Source organism: Protopterus annectens, chromosome 3.part0, assembly GCF_019279795.1.
Source record: "Protopterus annectens isolate FY-2018-M chromosome 3.part0, PAN1.0, whole genome shotgun sequence".
In the NCBI taxonomy this organism is placed as follows: domain Eukaryota; kingdom Metazoa; phylum Chordata; order Ceratodontiformes; family Protopteridae; genus Protopterus; species Protopterus annectens.
The window spans coordinates 805,690,224-805,717,634 of NC_056731.1; the positions used below are offsets into that span (position 1 = coordinate 805,690,224).

General features: G+C 37.1%; 1 protein-coding gene across 2 annotated transcripts in view; it reads right to left on the minus strand.

The window, feature by feature from the left end:
• The window catches only part of LOC122796566 (F-box/LRR-repeat protein 2-like), a 1,765,375-nt gene that overhangs the window by 56,700 nt on the left and 1,681,264 nt on the right, over positions 1-27,411 (minus strand). For both annotated transcript variants that reach the window (XM_044065149.1, XM_044065150.1), the window contains one exon: positions 9,134-9,346. In XM_044065149.1, the coding sequence (XP_043921084.1) occupies positions 9,134-9,346 (213 nt within the window). The remainder of the gene's footprint in view (positions 1-9,133; positions 9,347-27,411) is intronic.

The window sequence follows — 27,411 nt, forward strand, 5'->3', positions numbered from 1 at the left end:
CTGGTTGAAATGATCATGTGCCCCTTAAGCCAGTCTTGAAAGCTAGGAGACTGAAGTGCTAATATCTGTGTGGGTGCATTTAAGAAGTGGTTTAACTAATCATGGTTGCTATGTTACTATGTATGCATGGGATGTAATTGGAGAGTTTGAATTTTTAGAGTGATGTCATTACTATATTAATCACGGTTTGAAATTTGATTTTACTATGGTCTGATGAAGCTAGTATAACTAGTTAAAGTGCTTACCTATTTGTTACTTACACCTGGATTATTTAAAAACCAGCAGTATGCCTACGAGTTAAATCACAACCAAATAAAAATGCCAAACCTCGTGATAAATTGCCAAGTACAACCTGTTAAAAATACCACAATTTAATAAGTTGTCACAGCAAGACACAATATAATACAGCAAATGGTATCAGACAAATCCAGTCAAGCTCTTTCGTTCATGAAAAGTCAGGACTTCATCATTAACTGCAATGTGCTAATAGTTAAAGCTTTAAAATGCTTGGTTAGATAGTCTGACATCATAATACAGTCTGAAGAAGCGATCTGGGTAGATCGCGAAAGCGCTTACTTCTTTTTGTTTAAGTCTGTCGTGGAACTCTGTAACTTCTTTATTTTACACTTTATAAAATCTGTCTGGCCTTTTGCAGGCATGAAGCTGTGAGTCAGGGGCTGTAGATGTGGCTTGAAAGGCATCCAGGAAGGCCTCAAGAAAGGGGGGAACTGGAGAAGGGGTGGGACTGCCTTTTTCCAAGAGATTGTAGTATATTTTCTGAACCTCTGTAATCTGCCAGACTCCCACTCAGAATGTTTCATCATGTTTAATATTGTATCTCCAAAAGAAGCTTCTTGCATAGCAGAGTCAGGAGAAAGGGAGTTTTCATTCACTGAAGGGAGTTCATCAGGGGATTGGATTTGATATTGCTATGCCATGGAATGATATGAATCAGAAGACTCCTAATTTTCAGAAGGAGATGAAGTCACAGCAATTTTCTGAGGGGTGTTGGTGGGGAACTGGGAAGAAAAGGATGGTGGCTTCAGGGCCATAATGGGAGAAAAGTTTATCTATTCCTTCTCCCTAGAAGGAAGGGGAGAAGAGAAAGAACTTACATGTTCAGTTTTTGGTGTTTCTTCTTAGACATTACATCCACCTTAACTAAATGTGATGGTTCAGACCCCTGAACTACCTCAATAAGTTTACCTGGGATCTCATCCCTAACTAGTATGTGGGAATACCCTCTGGACCTTCTGAGATAATAGGTGGCTCACTTTTATCTGCTGGTTCTTTAGTTGTAAGAGTCTCTGAAACCATATTGCCTCAGATGGGGTCTTGGTAGAGCTCATATGAGAAGGAGCTGGACGTACCACAGATTCTGAAACCTCAGCGGGTAAATCACAATCAGAAAGAGTTGACTGAGTTTCTGGCCTGGGCCTTTTAAGCTTCTTCATAAGCAGTAGTGGTACATCTGGGGAAGTAGGATCTGCCATCTTGGAGTGGGCCAAGCATTTAAGACATTAGGTCTCCAGAAAAGTGTTGAATGAGGACAAATGAGATCACATCATCTTAGGTGCAAATGGAACAGGCCTTGTAGTTGTGTTCCACTCCAAAGCAGAAAAGACACTGGATATGCAAGTCTTTGTATGAAATTCGCCTACCACACTCAGACTTACTCCTCCTAGCTGATATCTAGAAAACAAGGTACTTATTTGTTTACTCGAAGCAAAGGTACCGATGAATAAAATACAAACAGCCTGAAAGATAAGCTACATGCATTTGGGCTGGCGTAAGACAGTATGAGGAATTACGCTCTTACATCTACCTATATACCCCTACACTTACACGCTGAGGTCACACATCAGATATACAATCTTGGGATGTTAAAGCTTTGGTCCCACAACCCCCCCCCCCCACTGGATGTCAGTGGTGATAAACTCGTTCATTATGAATTATACAACAATGATTTCAGTCAGGACATATTTGTGTCACCACAAAATATATATGGGACCATGAGGGAAATGACAGTGCTCACCTTAGGCACAGTGGTTGAAACATTGTTTCTTGCCAAATGGCTAAATAAAAATGACAGTAAGATAACCCAGCATTCCTATCCTATTATGCCTTAATCTTTTTGTAACAGAAATGAAAAATGATTCAAGTTTGATTCACATGTGGTAGTTAAGATGACATTCCAATCACATTCTCAAAATACTTTTGCACTTTGATCCCCCTGTCCTAATGCCACATTAATCTTTATCCCTTTATGCCCCATACAAGCACAAAGTCTGTCTTGTTAACAGTTTCACCTTTCCCCAGCAAAACGCTTACTGCCCATACGCAAACAGAAAGAAACATACTAATACACTACAATTTTTAACCACAATATGACTTAATCTCTTAAAATTATATACCGTACTACCTTATAGGGCACTCATTTTCTTCAAACTGTAATATAACCAAAAAAATGTAAATCACAGACCAAAAGTGCTCATTTAACAATATCCTTACGACATTTCTGGTTGCCTGCAGTAATACCACCACTTGACTGCTATACGTGTCTCATTTTCTAAACAAATGATAACGGATCTGGGAGGGTTGACTCAAAGCCTGGAGTCCAGCATTATTTATTTCATTTTTTTTTTTTTTTTTTTTTTTTTTTTTACTGGTAATGTCTGACTGAGCAAGGTCCATTTTCAGAGGAGACATGGGGAGAAAAGTTTCAGTAACTGACATTTACAATTTCACTACATCTGATAAACAAGAAGTACATTTATAAATAACAAAAAGTATATTTACATAAGTAACTATGCTACTATGCTAGAAGTACATAGCAAAAAAAAAAAAAACTTTGACAGCCATTCAGTAGATTGTACATCTCAGTTTACAGTGTACACATCAGAGACAAGTCTATGCATGATTAAGACATATGGGCTTATGCATCACGACAGGGTTTGATGAAAGTGTGCTAAGAAAAAAAGGGTTTAGTTAGCAGAGAAAGCTATGATATAGTACAACAGTTAAAGTGAAATAGCAGGCTTAATGTACGCCAAAGTGGGGAAAGTAGTTAGTGTGGACAGAAAAATAAGATTTTGCATAGGAGTTATAGTCATTATAGAGGATGACTTCTAGATCTGCAGATATGCATTAATTAGCAATGGTGAAAGAGGTGGAATATGAGACAGTAATTAGTTATGCTGCATGAGTGTATGACTAGACTGAATAATTAATCTGGATAAAAGGTAGAGGTATTTCAGTTTAGGAAGGTAACCTGAAGCACAGAAGGGAAGATCAGTAAGACCTGAAGATGAGGGACATCTCCTCCAGGTTAGGAGCATGAGCATAACAAGGATGAGTTGAGAAGTTGTTTAAGCAAAGGCTTAAAACTTGAGGACATTACGGTCTTTTTTAGTTCTGCTGGGTGGCATTCTAGAATTCAGAGATTTGGTAAGAGAGCAATGAGCCCCCAGCTAAGTTGTTTGACTTATTTATGAACATAGAATTTTTCACTTGAATGCAAGAGCCTACTAAGTGAGTAGGGTTGAAGGTATCTTTTAGTGACAGGCATTTTTATGGAGGAAAAAAATAAGATTATATGCATTAATTAGGTTAGGTAGTTCAAGCACTTGCAATTGTTTTAGGACCTCTGAGAATGTAGGAATCATACAGGACTGATGGAATTAAGTGGGTTGAGGCTAATGTTTTCTTTACAGCATTAGTATGGTATAGTTTGGTCTTGTACAGGGATCACAGTCACTGATGAGCCTTTTTAATGAATTCCAATGTGTGATGATTAAATATCAGACTGTCAGTTATGACACCTATCAGCCTGGTTTGGGTTACTGCCTCAATTGTAGTGTATTGGGTGAAATTATACTGGAAAATTGTTTTTGGTTGAGGTATTGCTTAGGAGTGACAAGCATGAGTTTGTTTTGCTATGATTAAGTAAGTTAAATTTTTTTGCCAAGATTTAATAGAGGGGAAAGTTTTAGGTGATCTTCTGGAGTCTGACTGTAGCTGGGGCTATGCATATAAGGGAGGAATCCTCAGTGTATTGATTGGTGGTGGTATGTAGCTTGTTTATAAAAGTATTAAAAAGAAAGTGTCCTAAAACAGAATAACCTTGTGAGATACAGGTGGTAACTGGTTGAAAGGATGATAGGTTCTGTTGACATTTAACTGCTTGCTCTTGAGAAATAAGTAGTTAAGGAATCAAGAAAAAGAGCAGCGAAAGAGACCTGCAGAAGAGAGGTCATACAAAAGATGTATATGGGATATGGTGCCAAATACTTCAGCTAAATCTAAGTAAAGGGTTGATACTAGTTTGCCATTATTCCTGTGTTGGTTGATTGAACTGGTAAAACCATGCAGATCAGTTGTTATACTATGGTAGGGCCTGCATCTGTGTTGGGTTTTGTAGCGTAGATTATTTGAGTTTTGGTACTGCACAGAACTTTAGACAGAGAGAGTAGGACTGCAATTAGAATACAGTTATTAAATTCTGTAGATGTGCTTCCTATAATGTAGCCCCCCCCCCCCAAATTAAAGGAACATTAACCAAATATTCACTTCAGTTGCTGCTCCAGTACCAATAAAGGACTCCCAGTCAATCAAATTCAACACTTTAATATCCAATAAAATATACAAGGTTAAAGGATTTAGTGCTTTCATTTCTAGCACACCAAAAACGTCTTCAGAATCACCTGACACTGAATCTAAAGCCATTTAAAAGCACCCAGCACCTCTCTGATTGGCTGTTACATAAACCCTACTATTTTTTTAAAAAGATAACACCAACTTCAAAATATGTTTAAAAATTCAAAATTTTCACGTTATATTTTACATATATACACATATAACACATACACATATATATAAAAAACTTAAAAAAAAACTTAAAAACACTTAAGAAACGGATGTTGTTCTATATTAATGTTAGTATCTGTTTTTTCTTAACTTAAGAGCTGGGGCTAATGAAAGGTGGTCATTCAATCCAGGGGGGACACAGGCATCAAGTTGTAATTGCCAAATAAGTTCCCTAAATTCTAGCTTAGATTCCCAGTCACCTCCCCTTTCTTGTTGAATAACTTTCTCTATAGCCCAAAACTTATAATCTGCTTGGGGAGTGGGACACTGCAGACAGTGTCTATAAACAGCATTGGTGTCCTTTTTCTGGTTTATATCATATGATGCTCATATACCCTCTGCCTCAATGTACGTTCGGTCTTCCCCACGTAGTAGAAACCACATACCTTACAATGGGCTAAATAAATCACCACTTTTGTATGACAGCTGAAACATCCCTGTGGGTAAAATGTGACTTTTGGGGAATCCAATGTAAATGTGTTTTGGTTATACATAAATGAGCATTGACCACACATACCACATTTATATGTTCTTAATATTGTGCCCACAGGTTTTGTATTTCCCCTTTCAAAAACATCCTTTAGGTTGGGATTTCTCCTGAACCCAAACTTTAGTGGTCTATAAAATACCCTGGGTTTGTTGGGCATAATAGAAAACATCTTCCAGTTTTTTGTCACAATGTTTTGAATCCCCTTTGTATCTTGGTTGTGTCAACACTAAATATATACCATCTGTGTCACTTTTAACTGATCTTTGGTCCTTGTTTCTGTTGTTATTGTTACAGTCATAGTTTAATAAGGGTATATATTTATTTCCCCATCTCCTTAGAACTTCTTCTTTGATAGTTTTAATCATGCTATCGGAGTATCCCCTCTCACAAAACATTCCCTCAATATAATCCAGTTCTTTCATCAAGTCATCTTTATTAGAAGTCATACCAGCTGCCCGTATCATTTGTCCTTTCACTATATTTTTCTTTTGTTTGTAAGGATGGTTACTTTCATAATAAAGATATGAGTTTGAGAAACATTCCTTTCTATACAATTTTGAAATATATTTCCCATTAGTATTGTCCTTCTTAATGGTCACATCTAAATAATGTACTTTGATTACTCTGGTTTCATGTGTGAACTTCAAAAATTCTGTGGTGTTATTTATGTATTCTATGAAACCTATATTTTGTGGGGACCCTTTCCACAAAATAAAAATATCGTCCAAAAATCTGAAATAAATCCTGATGTAATCTTTGTACTGTGACTCAAAAATGAAATGTTTTTCCCAGTACAATAGGACAATATTTGCATATATGGGTGCGCATGCCTCATCCATAGCAACCCCATCCATTTGATGGTATAACTCACCCTGGAAATATATGAAATTGTTTTTTAATACTAATTCCATGCTTTCTAGGGTAGTCCTAAAATCTGAGTGTTGCAAAAATTCAAACTCCAGTAACATTTCTTCAAACCATTGCAGATCTCTATTGTGGAGAATAACTGAAAAGAGGTCCTTGGCATCGATGGTTATAAACAAAAAGTCATTGATAAATTCTACTTGTCCTATCTTGCACAAAAAAATCCCACATCTTTTAGTATGTAGGGGTATAAATTATAAAAAGGTTTCAACTTTTTGTCAATGTATATAGCTAGAGGCTGTGTTTTTGACCCAGCAGATGATACAATGGGTTTTGGGGGGCTTGCTTGCTCCTTGAGAAATAAGTAGTTAAGGGATCAAGAAAAAGAACAGTGAGAGAGACCTGCAGAAGAGAGGTCACACAAAAAATATTAATGGGATATGGTGCCAAATACTTGAGATAAATCTAAGTAAAGGGTTGATACTAGTTTGCCATTATTCCTGTGTTGGTTGATTGCAGTGGTAAAATCATGCAGATCAGTTGCTGTACTATCGTAGGGTCTGCATCTGTGTTGGGTTTTGTAGAGTAGATTTGAGTTTTGGTACTGCACAGAATATTTGACAGAGACTAGGACTGCAATTAGATTACAGTTTTTAAACTCTATAGATGTGCCTCCTATAATGTAGCCCCTCCCCCAAATTAAAGGAATATACTTTTCAGATATGGACATGTTTATCAGGATGGAGAATGGGAAAGCCATAGCATCAGCAGTCATTTTAGGTAGTCATTTGGAAGTGGGGACTGCAGGGCTTGAAAGTCCAATGAATTTTTCCTCTGTACCGAAGACGGTTGAGCTCCAGATTCTGAAGGGGACAACCCTACAATGCTAATGCCTCCCTTAGCCTTGCTGGAGTGCTAAATAATTTTTGGTAGTAGAAGTTTTGTTTTCAAATCTGGGTAAAGGAAATTAAATCTGATTTTCTGTGGTTTGCAAAAGTTAAATATAGGCAGATATTCTGCCCTCTTCATATAGGTGGCACTGTTTCATTCTGCAAAGACAGGCTTTTGCTATCTAAATGTAGTGAGCATACTTTTCCTTCTTTGATAAACTGTAGCAAATCTGAGTTAAGACGTCTTCAGAGGGGCTGCTGGCATTTGTTTAGCAGACAAAGCCCTGTATGTTCTCAGTCTGTATCAGGGAGGATTCTGTTCCAGCTGCAGCATGCAACAAGGTAACATAACAGTAAATGAATTTGCCACTTTTTCCAGAAAAATAGGTTTCTTTCTCACAGTTTTCATTTCCATCTCATCTAATCATTCCAAAATGACAGAACTCACAGCTGCTGCATAATTAATCTTTGGCCCAGCTCGAGTGGCTCTGTATTCCTGTTCAACCAAAAGCGTCTCATGGTTAACATGCATACACAGCACAAAGGAATAGGGCCTATTTCCCAGCTTACCGGCATTCAGTCAGTAGTCTAGGCAGTGAAGGATTCAGCCATGGAGGCAGTGACTAAGTGGCAAAAGATAGCTAACCCATCTCTGTGGAAGGATGAGATCCTGCTGCAGGACTGCAACCTGGAAAAAACCCCCTAGGTACATTCCTCAGCGCAAGGAGCTCAGGAGTGTGAGCCCATTAAGACGTATATGTATTCTAGTACTGCATTGTACATGTGTGGAATAATATACTGCACCTGAGCTCAGCAAAATAAGCACTACCACTGTGCTTGGCAGGCAAAAGGATGTAGAAGTATCCAAATTAATGTTCAAGCCCCTTTCAGGATGATGGCTGATTTCCTCAGATCTTCAATCCCTCTCACCAGCCACCTCTGCTTTGGGGACCAAACAAAATGAATGTGTCTATCAGGAAAGCAAGGCCTGATGGTCTCAGATGGTGATGGAGCCAAAAGCAAAATACAAAATAAATGTGCCTCATAGTCATGTAGAGTCGCATCCATTTCCTGTTGGTTCAAGGACATTTTGTTCGGTATTATTATGTAAGTTTAATTTCTTCTTCTTCTGTATAGTCACCACTAGTGACATGTTATGATGCTCCTCTGCTGGTAGTTGCAACACTCCCCAAATACTCTGTCACACTCACTTGCTCAAATTCCTGGAAAGAAAAAAAAACATGCAAGTGTTGCCCATTTTATTGAACACACATTCATCAGAACTAATCAACATTCTAAATAATACTCTTTCTAGCAATCTGTCTGAATAGAATTTTTTGTAAGGGTCCAAACAGAGAAATAACACTCTAGGTGAAAAGAGTGATTCATGAGTTCAACCTTATGTAGTTCTGGAAATTGCAAGTATGCAAAGTATGGTTTTAAGCTTTAGTTAAGCAATATTACTCTCATTTACCAATGACGGTTGCAAGCAGTACCAGTACACATGCTGTTGCATTACAGCTATCAAATCAATGTTGTGTTCTCATACAAAAATCTGATTAGCAATTCATTCTACTATTGTTGGTCAGTAATGTCCTTAGTCCATGTCTCAGTTGCAATATATATGCCTGGTGTATTTTACCTGCTGCATGAAACAAATGGGTAAATACTTCAAAGGATCGAGGTGTGCTTTTTTTTCTAAAGATGTAGGGGAAAACGGGGATTAAGTGGTAAAGCAGAAAAGTACACATACAGTGGTAGTACATGTGAACAACACTTTTGTATCCAAGAAGACTGGATATTTGCATAAGTTTTCCTGTAGCATTACTGAAGTGAAAAGCAATACTGGGGTTTATGGCTGCATGTTAAAAGGCACTAGAAAACTGGTGATGACAGAGTATGGGATGGGAATGGAGAAATATCACTTGGGATCTGCTGTAGAGTTATGGAAAACAGAAGACTAGTTCTAAAAGGAGTAGTCTTCTGAACAAATACACATCTCTTGTTTAGTGTAAAATCTTACCCTTATCCTCTTGATTCCTACTCGTGAGATTTGCTGACAGTCATACAGTTCAATTCTCTGCAGGTTGTGACAGCTTTTAAGATGTTCCAATGTGATGTCTGTGATTAGGGGACAGTTGTCCAGTGCAATGACTTGCAGTCTCTCCTGGCCACAGGAACTGCTGCTGAGATGTCTAATACCATCATCTGTGATTAGTTCACAATATGATAAAGTCTAGAAGCAACAAAGAAATAATGAATAAATGAGAAGCTTGAAACAGTAAAAGTCCCCTTCCTTCCATGCACCAATATTACTGCAATACTATGACTCATCTAATGATAACATTAGAGCTGAGCAAATCTCACTGATCATGTTCTATCTCAGCAGATTTTCTGGACGCAAGTACAAAAGGAGAAAAAATATAAATGTTATGAAGGCAAATGAAAATTTAGGGACAGCTGTCTTTGATTTGAACACTCCTGGGACAGATGCAATAACTTACACATCACTGGAACACATTAATCAACTTGCAAAATTTACTTAGATGAACTAAAAGTGGTTGAAAGCTGGAAAGGACTCGTATTTAGAATGTCGTTTGTCTATTTTTATTTGCATTTTGAATTTATTAATCAGGTAAATAAACTTGGCAGCTGTCCCTTTTCAGCTATAATATGGGCCAAAGTCAAGGACGATAATATTAATAACACAGATGAACAGGCAAACAAACTGGGTGTTATTTAGATACAGACTACTTATCTCATACCAAAGTTCCCAGTTCCTTGTTTTTGCACCCCTTTAAAATTTTTGAAAACAAGGACAAGATCATCATTTCAAACTATAATAAACACAGCAGTAAGACTTAAGCTGCAGCGATTTTTTGTTTCTCACAGTTTAAAATAATGAAATTCTTGCATGTAATAGGGATTATGAACATTCCAGAAATCCTTAATTCCACACTACAAACATACAATCAGTTTAATCTGAGTTTAACAAACATGTTAGTATTAAATGATGCAAAAAAAATAAAAATCTGTATTAAAAAAAGTGATTCAGTAAGAAAAACATAAAAATGAAGAGGAACGTCCAGGAATGATTACTCTGGGAAATGACAATCACTAAAGTTTAATTTATGACCAAATACCAACAAGATGCTTATTTTTAGACGGGCAGAAAGACAACCTCCCATATTCACAAAAATCAATAAAGGCAGCCTTGGCAGTACAATGCTTTTGCTTCAGTATCTCTGCTTAATCAAACTAGTCTGCAACATGTCAACAATCCAGAATAATCAGGAAGAAGAGGAGATTACCATAACCAAGTAATGGTTACCCTGGTTGAAATTAAGATGACTAATGAATGAGAAATGCCACATTAAAGTCAAAGCTGTCTGGGAGACTTAGGTCTAAACCAAGTGTGAAGTGTTTCCCTAGCTTTGGACTGTAATCATTTTCTAGATGGTCTCAGGCATTGGTTATGTACTGCACAGTCCCAGAAAACACACACTCAGGAACATGCAGGTGCCCCACAATACTGCTGCCAAAGACTAGGGACAATTTTGGAATATCAATGTCAAACTATCTGGAGTGCAGAAAAAACAATATAAACACTCATATGGAAAAAGCTGCTACTTGGTACTATGCACATAACAGAAGTTTTTAGAGCAAGGTTCACAGCACTCATGTCTTGATGTTGACCTCACTTTTCACTGTAGACCATTTCCAATTCATTGTTTCTTTTTTATCCATTTCTATTACTATTGCAGCCCTTCCCACAATAGGCATTATTCCTTCTTTCCTCTAGCCCTGATACTCTGCTGAATCCCCATTTCAAAATCCTTTATTTGTGAAATTCACATGCTTATTTCTATCCAAATATGTCTACTGTAATATTGCTACTTGCACTCCACATTTTTAATAAACCTTAGTACTCTTTGCGTTTTGTCTATACATGCTAATCCACTTACATACCATGTTAATATTGACAAAGCAGCCATTCTGATAAAAAGATAATATGCCCACATATTGTATATGACAGGTCTACGGAGTACGTTTCCAACTCATATCTTACATGTACACACTGATGTTTAGTCATATTTTCCCAGTCTTTTCACCTCAATAAAAACACTCAAGAAATAAAAGCACACTCCTCTTTTAACTCATAGACACACAAAACTATATATATTTTCCAAAAAAAGGAGTTTACTCCTCCAAATAGTTGAAGTTACCACAAATCGATGGCTATGCTAAGAGGCACCACCTATTTTAAGGTTAAATTTAACCATACTAAAACAACAATATAAAAAAAAAACACACACACCAAAGCACATTTTAAAATATGCCTGTTCTAAGTTACACAGATTGATATATTTTCTTATCTTATATCTATTCTCCATCCAGATTTGAAATACAACTTGCATGCTTTCATTAACTTTTAGCTACCCTTAAATATACTAAATTCTGCACTGTTATATTTAATGCATTAAAGTACTAAAGTACTAAGGCTGCTTAGGAAAGAAAAAAATTGTAAAAATATTCACATCCCTCAGTTTCAAACTTAATTTTCAATGAACTGTTTGCCACTATCTTTATAAAAGTTAATTGTATTGTATAATGTAGAATTTTACTTAAAACATACTTTTCCTACCTTTCATGATTACTTGCATGCATCTTCACAAATGCAAGAAATAATTCTAGATTTCATCCAGAACACACCGTTCTTCCATTTATTCACTAATTTCACATTGCTGCAGGTCTTCTTCCTATTCACCTTGATTTCTCAAGATTAGTCACTGGTTCAAGTCCAAAGTACTCCAAATTTTTCTAGTCAGATTCTGTTTTTCCATCACACTAGCATTTTCCTTTGCAACAACAGAAACAGTTTCACTGTCAAGTTTCTCTGTGTTTTATTCCTGTTAGGAGATTAAGAAGTAGAGTTTCCTTTAGCTTTCTGGCTCCATCTTTGTTAGCTAAATTTCATTCTCCCCTTAACCTGTTCAATCTACTTGATCCTCCAGGAAAAATATTCTGAAGCCAACTAGATACAGAAACTTGAACCTTACATCTGCCTTTCAACATCCCCTAATTGCAGGGATAAATTTGCTTCTCTTCTGTCTGGTATAACAGCAAATAATCATTGTCCAAAAACACTCTGGAGTTCTCAGTTTTAAATAATTTTCCCTTCTGCCACAGTTTTGTTAGAAGCAGCTCTTTCTGTTGAATCAATTGCAGCTTTACTAATCTAGGTCTTGACTGCTTTATCATGGAGACATTTGGAGCATACACAGAATATGCCCTCTCTTTGGACAAATTCTGCTGTGGAACACCAGTAAAGTGTTTTTTTTTTTTTTGTTAGGCACAGTTATAGAATTAATGCTGTATATTCCTTCCAGTTTCTCTGCCATACCAAAATACATATGTTTTTTTTCTGCTTGTCGTGCCTTCTAATTCTATGACTTTTTGGAACTGTTCTTCAGAAGCTTCATGTTCAGATAGTCTTTCTTTCATTTCAATCTCTGATGTCTGCAGTTTCATCAGCTTATCAGAATAGCTACTGAAAAGCATATTTGGTTACTTGACTTTATATATTCCTGCATCTGAGTGCATTTGATTTATTTTTTTACTATAAATTACCAGACCCCATCTCCTGTACTAAAACTGAAACTTAAAACTTGTTGTTGCTGAACAGTTGCATTGTTCTTCCCAGCCAGAACCTTTTGTACTCCTTTTCTAGTTGAGTTTTGCAAAGTTATTCTTTGCTGGCATCCAGGCAGTATAATTACTAGCCAGCAACTGGAAGTTACCCACACCAATACATTTTACTATCTTTCTAAACAATTCCTCAATCTTCATGGGGGGGGGCATTATTCTACCTGCTACTCAGTGTGCAACCATCTAGAAAGTCTACCCTGGGCATGAATTTGATTTCACAGACATTACACTTTTATGAAAAGAAAGATAAAAGGAGTGTTGACATAAAGCTTGCTGTTCTGAAATTATTTTGCTTGATTCACTGACAAACAGAAAGAGACTTCCAAGACATATATTTTGCTTCAGCAAGGCTATCTACTTTAAGGCATGACAGAGCTAAAAGTTACCATTTCCAATACAAGTAGAGATTCCAAGGAGGGAGAGAATCCTGGGATGGGTGTGTGAAAGAAAAGTGCCTCTCAAGGAGATTTTACAAACTTTCACTGATGGTAGAAAAAAAGAGAGAGAGGAAGTTCCAGAATAGATATTAGATATGGCTGCCAAATGAGGATTAATATAATTACTTGCATCTAAGTCAAATATATCTGACAAATAAGCAAGCTTGGTTTTAATAGAGGCAGCAAATGTGTCCCAATCTCCTATCCATTGCTCATACTGAACAGAGGGTGTATTTTAGGTCTTTATTATATTTGGCAAAAATGAAGTTTTGGATGACAATACTTAGGTAAGAAATGTCCCAAGCCAACAATGTAACTGCAGAAACTAATCAGTCAATCACAGTGTGTGAAGGGCCATGTGATACTTGCTAGATGGGTGTGTCAGGAGGGTTTCGAAAGCCCTAAGGTAGATCCAGAAAATGAGGCCACAGCAAGGGAAACAACAATAGTTGGTTCCAAAAGAAGCCAAAAAATGGCCATGACTTTGCATATTCTAGCCATCTGCAGGAACATTGGGATGAGGGGAAATGCAGGAAAATGTTGAGGAGTGCTGGAAGATGCTTTTGGATGAGTGCTTCCTGGGGATGTCCCTCCTAAGGGAAGGATAATGGGAAAACAATTCTGTGTTTGGTGATGATAGAGGATATTAAGATGTGGCAGCAAAGTTTCTTCCAGAGAAGGAACAATTTGTAAGCTACTGACTAAGAAACTTCTTGTATGGCATCAGTAGATCTTGATTGATATGCTGAAAAGTTTACTAACTATTTGACTGGTTATCAGGTGACTGGTGGATAGTTTATTTCTAAACTATTATGGCTTCCTGACAAAGGGAGTAGGATTGGATTCCTCCCTGCTTGTTGATCTACCATACCAAAGCCATATTGTTACTGTGGATGGCAACAGCATCATAGTGAAGACACAGTCTTACAAGGCTTGCAGAATGAGGAGGAATGCCTCCATATCTAAAACATGGATGTGCAGACTGGTCTCTATCTATGAACATATATACCTTGGACTGTCTTTCCTTGAAAATGCCCTCCCCTCACTGCAGTGCAGTAGAATCTGCAGTGACAGCCACAATCGAACAGTAAGACTGGAAAGTTCTGCCCACAGATAGGTTGGATCTGCAGAGTCATCAACTCACATGAATCTTTATTTTCTAGGATATTTTGATCAGAAAGGTTAGTAGGATCAGCTTGTTGGTCCAATGAGCCCTTAAGGTCCACTGAAAAATTCTCATGTAATATCTACTGTTGGGAAACAAATACTTTGATTGCCATATGTCCCAGGCCAACAAGCTGACAGCAGGTGGAACAGTTTGTTTCTGGAGCACCTAACAGAAAGCATTCTTAAGATGAAAAATCCTACATATACATAGAAAGGCTTAGCAAGATATTCTCACATCTGCACCTAGAGAATGTAAATGTCTGCATTAGCCTCAAATGAGAATTTGTAATGTTCACTGTGTATCCCAAGGACAAGAACAATATCAGATGTGATGTTCTCTTATTGACATGAGGCCATCTGTGGCTGGGGCAGCTATGAGTTAATCATCTAAATACAGAAAACATCTAAGCACTTTGCAACCCCTAGCCTGCTGTAATAACTAACACCTATTTGATGAATACCCTGGGGGCTGCAAAGAGACCACATAGTGTCTGGAGCAAATAAAGACTGGTCCCAAAAGAACAAAGACTTCCTCAGAGATGCTTTCCGTGGATATAGTAAATAAAAATTTTCCATAATCATCATATACCATTTTAGTTCTTTTCTCATTAAATTCACTCATGTTTAATTTCCGCACTTTCAACTTACTGTTATATTCATTTTCTTACAGCCTATCCACATTTTTTTCCTTCCTTTTTAATGCATGTCCATATCATTTTATATCTTTCATATAACACCTCTCCTACCCTATTTGTTTCTATTTCCTTTACAGTCTTTAAAACCCAAAATAAAAGCATCAATGCTAAGTGTGCTACTGTTTTCTTTGCAATTGAGTCCACCTTTAGTAGTACTATAAACTATCCCCTTTCTGACTGGGTTTAATCTTGATCCCTAAATAAAGAGAAAAAACATTTCTAATTCTTCTTCTTTCAGTCACATAGGAAACACACACACACACACACACACACACACACACACACACACACACACACATATCACTCCCACTATATATCTATATATGTTAATCTTCCTAAAACATATGTATTTAACATACAAGATATTTTCCTTAAAAATAAAAACTTTTCCATCATGCCAACAGCTTTTTATTCATTCTACTACTTCACCTCATTTTCCTACTATACCTTCATACACCATAAGAGTTACTCCCAAAATTTTTATTTCTTTATTTGTAAAATATATTCCATCAACATTATGTAGAGTCTCAAATTATATGATAAAAATAAAGGATGGGTAACTAACGATAAGTATAACTACTAAATCATCTGCAGAAAATAAACCGTAACTATATCAAGACTCCCACACAAGCAAATGATGTACCTACAACACAAGCCACTAATCATATGTCTAATTATCTTTCAAAATTATCTCTACTACTTCCTTTAGAATTAACATTTATTCATTTCTTTTCATGTAATTCCATAGATCCTCTCATCTATTTATCTCTTTCAATACTTTCTGTAGTCTCTTCTGTATAATTTTATGTCTTATTTTATCCATAAAAATTGTATTCTTCATCTAAAATACCTTCTCTCATCCATTAACTAAATATTCTTACTAAAAGTATTTTGTCTTCAGCAGTCATTTCTTTATATGCATATATTATTTATATTCATTTCTTAAACCATCCAAACCTTTTTTTTTTACTTTTTCAAACATCGATTCCACTCTCCATTCTTCTTTTCCTACTATTTCTTCATTTACAGGCATTTTTTTGCCAAAAGTTTTCACAACTTCCAATCTTCTTTGTCTTGTTCATGTTATAATATTCCCTTTCCTTCTCTCATGTTTACTTCTTTTTTCTAAATATGGTGAAACTTCCTCTTTCCCTCAGTCAAAAATATTGTAATATAAATAACACCATTTTATTCTTTCTTTATTTCTTCCAATATGTCTTTTTTTCTATGTCCTTTATCTTCTGATTTCCTGTCTCAGTTTCCTTCTCATGATATGTCATAATCTGTACTTATACTTCTTTCTTTATTTCTTCCAATATGTATTTTTTCTGTTTCCTTTATCTTATTTCCTGTCTCAATTTCCTTCTCATAATATGTAAATCTGTACTTATACTTCTTTCTTTGATTTACCTTTTCCTGTGTTGACTTTTTTTTCACATTTCTGTTTATATACAATCCAGCAGTAATTTATATCCATTTCTTAAAAAAATGCCTCATGGTCAAATTAATTTTCCAGAGCCTGCCTCATTTTATCTTTACTATTAACCTTTTCATACCATTTCCTTTTAATCATGTTATCTTCTCCTATCCTTGCCCAAACTGCTCTAAGATCTGAGAAGCTGGGCATATCTTCACTTCCTTGTATTTCCTTCATCTGTTTAGAATATAGTATACAAGATCAAATTCAGTCTTGAAAATACCCTATTTACATGCCCATTCTCTACTTTTCCCTAGCTTTAAATCATATGTTACCAAATCTCTTATCTTCATATCCTGTGTTATTTTTCTTTCATTTTCTCTTTTAGGTTACAATTAAAGTTTCCATCATCACTACTGACATAGTCACTAATAAATATGGTTTAAGAAGGTTTTCTTTCTGTTATATTAGTAAACGTATAAATTACTTAAGCATGGTTATTACATTTTTTCCCATTCTCAAATCATATATTACTACCCTTTTAGAACAGCTGTTATAACATCCAGTACTTTTAGTTCATCATTCATAGGTTCATAGGTTCATAGATTAGTACTAAGCTAACTGCCCTTGCGAGCCATTTTAAGCCTAGCCAATTATCCCTTGTGAGACTCAAACCCTGCACCTTGTGTTTGTAAGGCAAACACCTTAACCATTAGGCCACCCTCCCACCATTTTTTCATAAACAATCCTATATGGTTTTTAAGAAGGTTTTCTTTCTGTTATATTAGTAAACGTATAAATTACTTAATCATGGTTATTACATTTTTTCCCATTCTCAAATCATATATTACTACCCTTTTAGAACAGCTGTTATAACATCCAGTACTTTTAGTTCATCATTTTTTCATAAACAATCCTACTGCTGAACATGCCTCATTTTCTACCAACCAAACAATTCCCACTCCCCATACTGCCTCAGAGTTTTCTTTCTTTTTTCTTGAGAATTAGATCTAGTATCTAGGAAACATAGCACATCCCATGGGTTCTGGTGTGTAGGTCGCGAGACATTTCCCCACTAGTTACAACACTAAAACTAGAAGCCTGCAGAACCGCTTCACCGCAGAGTGGTATGCTTGAAAAGCAAAACTGCTGTGGTGTGAAACGCCAAACAGACACACAGCAGATTGCAACGGTCACTAAGGGGGGGGGTACAACTGGCTAGCCATCCTTAGGGATCATTGTGATGTACTATGTGTCTGGCTGGCATTTAACACTACAGCAATTTTGCTTTGTAACCATACTTCTCAATGGCAAAACGGTGCTGGGTCTTCTGGTTTTGGTGTAGCTTGTGGGGAAATGTCTTGCGACCTACATAATGGAACCCACATCTACTTTTTACACCATTCAATCATTAGTAAACCTCTTAATTTATTTTAAATATTGTTTGCTAAAACTCCTGTATCATCCTTTTCTTTTTTATTTTTTATATTCCTAATTTTATTTTTTCCTACTCCTTATCTTGAGCTTTCCTCCAACTGACTTCTCATCATGTGTTTCTCTTCTACCTCTGTATCCGTACCTTCTTACATTTTTTACACAATGGCTTACAGTGTTTCGTAGCATGTCCCACCACCCACACACCCCACATTGCCCAGATCTTTTTTTTTTAAGAACAGTTGTGTACCAAATCATATTCATTACCGCAATACAGGATATTTCTGGCTGACTCCAATATCTAACGAAAACACTTTTCCCATTTACCAACACAGTACTTGCAATATCCTGAATTCTTCCTCCATTAACAGGCAATGTGACCTACACTTCCCACCTCCCAGTCCACAAATTTCTATCACATTTTTTTAACATCATGTACTTTACTATATACAGGAATAAAGACCTTTTTAACTCATTCTTCCGTTTCTGATGTACTGGCTTACGGAGTTAGATTTCTTTTCAGCTGTAGTCTCAAATTTTGCAATAAATAATTACTCCATGGTGCAACTGCATTCCGTTTGTCAAACTCATAAATAAAACCTTCTAACAAGCAACTTTCAAATGCCACTTCAGAGAAACTTTCAAGTCCTAAATGTGCAACTGCCCTTATGTCTTTAACAGTAAATCCTAATGGTAACATAAGCTTGTCTATAATTTCATATCGGTTTATAACATCATTAGTTTTACTCATTAGTCTTATCACAGGGCACATTCTTATCATCAGTGAAGTACCTGTAAAGTTTGGTCTGTTTCCATTCACCATTTATTTTCCTTTTGTTTGCCTTGCTGCATCTTTGTAAGTATGCTTTTTATTACTGGACGTAAAGTCCTGTAACAGAAACGAACCCTGAGAATTGGCTACTTCACTAGCTGGTAATGACTCAGATATCTCTTCTCCAAATCCTGACAGGCCATTCTTTGATTCATTAGTCAATTCCTCCTGTAAAACTCAAACTATCATCTCACACCAAGTAGCTCCTTCTGGCAGTTCATCCTGATCAATTATTTCAACTAATACTGTTGTTGCTAAACCTCCATCCTGTATTTTTGTTACAATCATCTCTTCTCCCTCTCTCAAACATATCTTCTGTGTCATTCACTAAACCTGATTTACTCTTCTCCATACTGGATTACTGGAAATGCAGCAGCTGGCCTCTAGCACCACCTACAAACTAGTAGGGGTGGTTCCTTTTTACCCTAGCCAGTATGAATACCACCTGGAATCTCCCCTGAAAAGATGCCATTGCCCTTGTGCAAGTAACCCAGCAAATCAAGTGTACATAAAATAAGACAAAATGCCCTTGTTTTAAACTATAGATAATTTTATGAAAATAGTCTTTGAAAAAAGATAAAAATGAAAAGCATAGGAAATGGTGGGTCCTTCTTGCATTTGCAGATATTAGCTATTTTTCCATTAGCAAAGGCTCTCACATGAAGGCAAGAAGTCTACAGGTGTAAGCAATTAATCATGAGAATGTTGAACAGTGTGTTCTGAGAAAATTTACAAAGATTCTTTCATGCATCTGAAAAGTCAAGAACTGTTTTCTTCTAATTACCAATCTGGAGATGAAAGGTCTGCTCGTACAAGCAATTAACCAGAAAGCCCTGAAGACTGTCTGCTGAGTGAACTGTGTAATATAGTGTAATTAACATTCCAAGGTACATATATAAGCAGTTCAATGAAAAATAAATTAAGTTTGAAACTGGGGGACTTGAATAAGTTATACAAGTAGTTGCCACTCAAGCAGTGTTAGAACTTCAATGCATTTGCTATAACAATGCACAATTTCATTTACTTAATTTAAAGGTAGCTACAGCACTTTTTCTTAGGCCTAAAAATGAATGTTTAATGAAAACATACAAGCTGTTTTTCACACGTGTGTAGGATTTAGAAAAGAGGAGACATTAGAAGTTACAAGATGGCTGCACATTGATCAACAGCTTAACTTCAGCTCTCCCAATGTGAAAAAAGAAAGTTTGAAAAAGAAGTGACATCAAAACTGTTTTTGAGTAAAATTTAGTTACTTGGCTACTAAGTACACTGCCTACATGCCTGCAAAGCAGTAGTCTGCTAAACCTGAAAGAAAATCAACCAAAAAAGGTGAAGAGAAAACACTCTGTGGGAAAGATTCTGCAGCTGTTCAGCAAAAAGTAGTGAAGCTTCAGCTTTGTTCAAGTGTTGTTTTCCAGTAATTTGGAGGAGGAAATAAACCAAATACACTCAGGTAATTAAAATGCATGAAACACTGAAAGAATATACCAACACAAATAACAAAAGGTTGGAAAATTAGAAGAAACAAGTTGTTCAGATGATCTGATAAACCTGCAAAAAAGAGACTGAAATAAAGAAAAAGCTGGTTGAATAAGAATCTTGTCAAGAAGAGCTATTTTAAAAAGCAGCAGCATTAGAAGTCAGAGCACATAGAGAAAATCTGAGATTTTCTGCTGTACCAGAGAAACTAGAAGGAATAAACTGTATTAATTTTATGAAAGCACAAATGAGCAACTAGAGTCGTGTTCTCCACAGCAGACTTTGTGAATCAAAAGGTCACACAGAGTGAATTCACTCAACTATGAACAAAAACACAAACTGATGAAGAACAAAAAAGGGGGCGAACTTCTAAAACAGACTCCTTTATTCAAATTTTGGTAAGCACTTTCACTGACAATAATATGAATTGTTTAGTATAGAAATCCTATAATACTTTTAGGTGATAAATTATGTTTATACTAAAAGACAATTTTTAAAAAGATTTTTTTATTTAATGAAATTAGCCTGTTAGTAAGTCTTGGTTCAGCAGTTGAAAAAGTGTGTTAAAAAAGTGGTTAGAAAAAGTGTTTTATATAAAAAAGTCTTTTAAGTAGAGTTTTAAAAAAGCTGATTACATGATTTATTAGCATGTAATTAATTAATTGATTGAAATGACATTCCTTATTGGATGCATTTAGAAGCCAAGTTTGAAAATTTAATTGTATTTTTAATGGTTCATTGGTCTGAGGAAGCTGGCATATTATTGTCAGTGAAAGCGCTTACCAAAATTTGAATAAAGGAGTCTGTTTTAGAAGTTTGCACACAGAGTGAATCCTTCAAACCTGGCCATGATAAAATAGCCAAGAACTATACTCGTAAAGATGTAATCATACATGCAGAAATATTTGATCCTGACAAAACTGAGGCAAATGGCAAAGTATTAAAGACATGGGGACAGAAGAGTGTTTGTGGAAAATGATTACTCACTGTACACCAGGCAGCAGAGAGGCAAATTTATTCCCAGGAATAAGGTAATGTCAAGAGGCAGGTGTGGGATTAAAACTGCTATCTTAGAGGAGTATTTTTTCCTGGAGGATCAAATACATTTTTGATGCAGAACAGGCTAAGAAGGAAATAAAATTCAAAACCACTGGCACAGATCCAAAACATTTATTTCTCTAGAGCCTAGGTACAAGACCTTCAATGAGTAATAAAATAAACCAAATACTAATGCTTTATATACAAAGTCAAGAAGACAATTATTCAATTACACAATAAATTGAATAAAACATCTCCAATTAATCTCCTATTTAGTCCCACAAGAACCATTATACCACGCTTTAAAATACAGACTCTTTATACAAAAGTTGTTCTTTAAGGAAAAAATCTCATCTTCATTTTGCACATTTATCTGTTCTAAAACACTACCTTCTACCTAATAGACTCCTTCTGCACTTGTTTTTAGTCATTTTTAATTGAACTGCATTTTTTAAACTGTTTGGTCTAACACTGCTACATACTCAAGTGTGTTAGCTTGCACTGCATTTGAATTGTTTTTACTGCTGTTTTAGCTACTTTTCTGTATACATATATATAATATGTATATATATATATATATATATATATATATATATATATATATATATATATATATATATATACACCTTTCCTGTAACTAGTGTAGTCCACATTCAGATTTGCTGTATCCAGGTCTGTATGTAAGCTTCTGAGCCCCCCCCCCCCAAGCTTTCTGTGTTGGAGGGAAGCCTTCTAGCTTATCAGTGGGAGTGGTAAGCACTAGGTAACCTATCTACAACATAAGGAGTGGTTCTGGCCCAGAAATTGTAGTTATTGGCCGTTTGGGCAGTTTTTCCATCTCTCTCTCAACTTTCTGATTTAAAAGCCACATTTACACTTGTTTCCCCCCTTTCCTGTAACTAGTTTAGTCTAGATAAAGATTCTTAGTTTTACCACTTGAATTTGCTTATTCGTGATCAGCACTTGTTCAGAACTTGTAAGCACTAAATAACGTACTAATTACTACAGCACTCAACCTTCCTCATTACCTAGAGGAAAACAGTTTTGGTACTTACTTTCCTCACTTGCTTTGAGAAAAACAGCTCTTGTACTCACTTTCCTCACTTATCTAGTGGAAAATAGTTTTTTATTCAGGCATGTCCAAGGGTCAGCTCCCAGTGTTCTCTCCTGTCTGTCTGATGAATCTGGGCATCTTGGGGCAATGTAGAAATTGCCTCATGTACACAGACAACCCTCTCCTCCTACCACCCAACACTACAACCTGTGAGAGATGCACTTATCTAGCCAAACTGGCGGTAAAGCTCTCTCCAATCAAGACTGAACTTGACAGTCAAGAGGAGAAGGTAAACACTTGCACCACACCACACTCATCACATAGTCTCACTAAATCTACACCACCAAACTCCACACATAGAAACACAAAAACATTCGCGGAGGCTCTCACTAATAATCTGCTCAAGCAACAGAGACCTCCCAAAGCAGAAATGCAAGCAACCTCCACCCCCAACACAACTCAAATGACACATAGTCCGCAGACTCAGTCTGCCACTTAACCACAGCCAATAAGGCAAAACAACGTACCCAACACACTAGTCATAGGTGACTCTATAGTCAGGCACACTGATGTCCCACTCACCACGCTAAACAAGGAGAAAGTTACTGTCAGCTGCCTGTCGGGTGCCAGGATCCACCACATAACCCATGCACTCAGGTCACTCCACAACACGTACAAATATGACTCTGTCATTGTCCATGTTGGTGTGAACGACCTGAGACGTACCTCCCTGGACTACATGAAAAGAGACATGGAAGAGCTCTCTGATCTTGTAGACCAGGCAGGCATGGCCCTAGCCCTGAGTAGCATTCTGCCATCACCCAGAATCATGCCGCAGTACAAGGACAAAATGATTGACTTCAACAACTGGCTAAGCTTCTGGTGCCACTCTAAAAGGATCCAGTACATGTCTGCCTGGGATGACATGGTCGACAGACCATGATGCTTTGCCAGAGATGGCTTGCATATGTCACCCTTGGGATTCTGGATACTGGCTAAGGTTCTTGCCGCCCCTATAGTGCCTTTTTCAGGCAAGGTTCAAATGACAAATTCACCACCTTAACAGGAACAGGCAAGCAAAAACTGAGGATGATGCTACTCAATGCTAGAAGTCTAAATCTCAAAATGCACTTACTCGAGGCACTCCTTAAAATGGAAAACATCAATATCTGTGCAATGTCTGAGACCTGGTTCAAGGCTCCAGACAGCAGCCCTGCACTACCAGGCTATAACTCATACCAAACTTTTCGGCCATTTAACCTGGACCGGAACACCAAAGGCAGAGGTGTGTCCATATTCATTAAGGATATCCACACCTCCAGGCTAGTTGCTCAGCATAATGCAGTCGAGGTTATCCAAGTGCAACTAACTCTCGGCAAAACTGCAATCTAAATTATAGCTTGCTACAGATCGCCCACCATGCCCCAGGATTCCCACTTTTCTTTACTTGATGTATTGGAAAATATTAGGGTTCAACCACCCTAATAATGGGCAATTTCAACTAGCTTGCTACAGATCACCCACCACTCCCCAGGATTCCCACTCTTCTTTTCTTGATGTACTGGAAAATATTAGGGTTCAACCAACACCTTAATAATGGGCGATTTCAACTACCTCACCATTAACTGGGAAAACTATTCATGTACCAACTCCTTCGCTCAACGCTTTCTGGAATTCATATACTCCAATGCCCTGATCAACTTATCCACACCCCCACCAGGGGCAACAATATCCTAGATCTAGTCATTACCAACATGAGTGACCGGTGTTCCACACCTGAAGTCAACACCTCATTGGTCCGATCTGACCATAAGCTAATTACCCTTTTTTTGTGTCTTTCGGCTTTTCCCGGTTAGGGGTCGCCACAATGGAACTCTGGTCCGCTAATGATTGGCAGTAGATTTTTACGTGCCGAGTTGCCAGCTCTGACACACAACCTGCAACGAAGGTATGCCCATTCATGCATGTCAACACACAGAAGACGCTTTAGCTGAGAATCGAACAAAACATTTTACTGTGAGGTGGCAACGCTACAGCAGCACCACCACCGCAGTTACCATAAACTAATTACCCTAGATATCCATATCCTGCCCCCACCCCCCCATTAAGGAAACCATGGTAAAAAATTTCTCCAAAGCCAACTTCATGCTTCTTAAGACAGAAGTGGTGAACTTCATGACACCCATGCAGATAGACAATACAGTTATGACTACTGAATCCTACACAATTGCACTTTATAAGCACTTACGTGAGTGCATGGATCGTGCTATCCCAAACAGAACCAAGACGTTATCCTCCAAAAAAAGGAAACCAATCTGGTTGTCCCCTGCCATAAACAAACTGTACAACAGAAGAAAGAAACTGTTGGAAAAGAGAGTAAAATCCCATGAGTGGAGGAGCTCCCTGGTCAGCCTCAGTAAGAAGCTGCAATCCCTGATAAAATCCTCCAAAGCTAGTTACGAAAACAAAATCGCCACTGATCCTAAAGACAACCACAAAGCATTCTATAGCTATTTCAAGAATCTCAATGGCAACGCTCAGATCTGCTCTGAGTTGCAGCACAATGGCACCAAATATACAGACCCAACTGATATTGACAAAATCCTGGCAGGTTTAATGCTAACTTTACCCCCCTCTCACCCCCTAAAGAGCCCATCTCTATACCGGAAGAATGCAAAGTTCCTGTAATCATGGCTGCACAGGTAAAAACCACACTCTCCAAAGCCAAGAACACAGCATCCATGGGACCAGACAACATCCCAGGCTGCGTTCTACATGAACTACGGAATGAACTGGCACCCCACCTAAGTACCATGTTCAATCATAGCCTCACCTCAGGATTTGTGCCTGCTGAATGGCGCACAGTGACGGTTATCCCACTCCACAAGGGGGGAGCCTCCACGGACCCTGGGAACTACTGCCCCATTAGCCTGACAAGCCTGATCTGCAAGGCCATGGAACGTATCATCATGAAACTTATAAACAAAGACATTGGTAATCTCCAAACTTTGGACCCCATCCAGTTTTGGTATGTACCTCACAAGACATCTACAAAAACTGGAAAGGCCGCAGAAATACCTTACAAAGAGGATTACCGGCCTCAAACAGATGCCCTACGCAGACCGTCTCAAAAAGCTCCAGCTTTACTCCATCGCATATCACCTACTCAGAGGTGATCTCTGCCTAACATACAAAGCTATGTCAAACCCAGAGCTGTTGGACATGCTCCACTTAAAGAAATCCCAATCCCTCCGAGCTACACATACTAGGGACCTAAACCTTGTCACCACAATAAACAGAACATGCCGGAGGGATAGATTCCTGTCCCAGAGACTTCCCATACTCCGGAATAAACTACCTATCTATATCAAACAAAGCTCCTCATTAGCACTCTTCAAGAAAAATCTTGATGATTGGATGGGAAATAAGAAATTCACCCCAGGGATCATCTCTGTGGCTCTGCTCGACAGTGGCACAGGAAAATAATTTTCTTGGGTGGCAAAAGCCACAGTACTTTCTTGGCTAGGCTTGTATAGGGCCCAGGGCCGATAGCCTAGTACCTACCTATGAACCTTGTAGCAATGAAAAATCACTATTATGTTTGTCCTTAAAATGAGAAGCTATAATTTTATCTTCCCTTTGATTTTTGATGTCCCTGATGTGCTCCATTAACTTTACTTTAAATGTTTTTTTGTCTCTCCACTATATAAGAGATTACACGGGCATCTTAAAACATAAATAACCCCTCTGCTGTTGCAGGAAAATTGCCTTCTAGGTGTAAATCTACTCTTGTTAATATATATCTAAAGGAGCACATCACGTGCTTACAAACAGAACAATTATTACAACAAAGTTCCAACAGTCACAGGGAAATTACTCGGTAAACAACGCTACCATGTATTAGCATGTCCCTAAGGTTTCTCCCACGGCTATATGACATTAAAGGTTGTTTATCCAATATTTTACATAAATATTTGTCCTTCAAGAGAAAATTAAAATAATATTTTAATATTTTATAAATTTCTTCACTTTTAATATTGTAAGTACAGACAAAATACTTGTTCACTTTTATTATTCCAACTACTACTGTATGTCCCACTTTGTTTCCTTCTAGTTATATTTTCATCTGAATCCAACTCTAACATTTTATCTATGGCTTCATTTATCACCTCCATTTTATACCCCCTATTTCTAAACATATTTGCAAAATTGTCTATTTCATTTATTAAATGTTCCTTAACATTACAAATTTGAGATCTCCTCAAAAATTCGCCGTAAGGTAATGCTGACAAAAGATGGGGGGGGGGGGGGGTGACGACTAACAGCATGTAAATACTGGCTCCCATCCAAAAATTTCCTGTGTACTCCAGTATAAATTTCTCCACTGTCTATTCCATAAAGAGTTAGATCTAAATAGGTTACTCTTCTTCCATATTGCAATCTATCAAATTACAAATTATATATTTTATGTTGCAAATCTGAAGCAAACTGAGGAACTTCTGTCATACCCCCTTCACAGATGAAAATCAGATGGTCTATAATGATAATATTTAATATATTTCTTCATAAAAATATGTTTGTATAGACATTCCAATTCATAGTGAGCCATAAACAGATTTACATACATGGGGGCAAAAGGTTCCCCCATGGCTGTTCTCTGCTTTTGTCTAAATATTTCATTGTTAAATGTGAAGAAATTATTTGTCAAACAAAAATGTACTAAATCCACAATATAATTAGTTAGTGAACTATCTCCTAAAAAATAAAACGGAGAATGTAACCCATCATTATGTCTAATCGACTTGTACAAACTTTTAACTTCCAGGGTTATCCAATACATGTCTTTATTCCACGTTATAGAAGAAATTTTACTTAGAAAATCAAAACTGTCCTTAATATATGAAGGAATTTTTAAAACATAAGGAAGTAACACCTTATGTAACAAAAGCCCAACATCATGTAAAAAATATTTACAGGCCGAAATAACTGGAAGTCCTGGTGGATTATTTATATCCTTATGTAACTTAGGCAAACAAAAA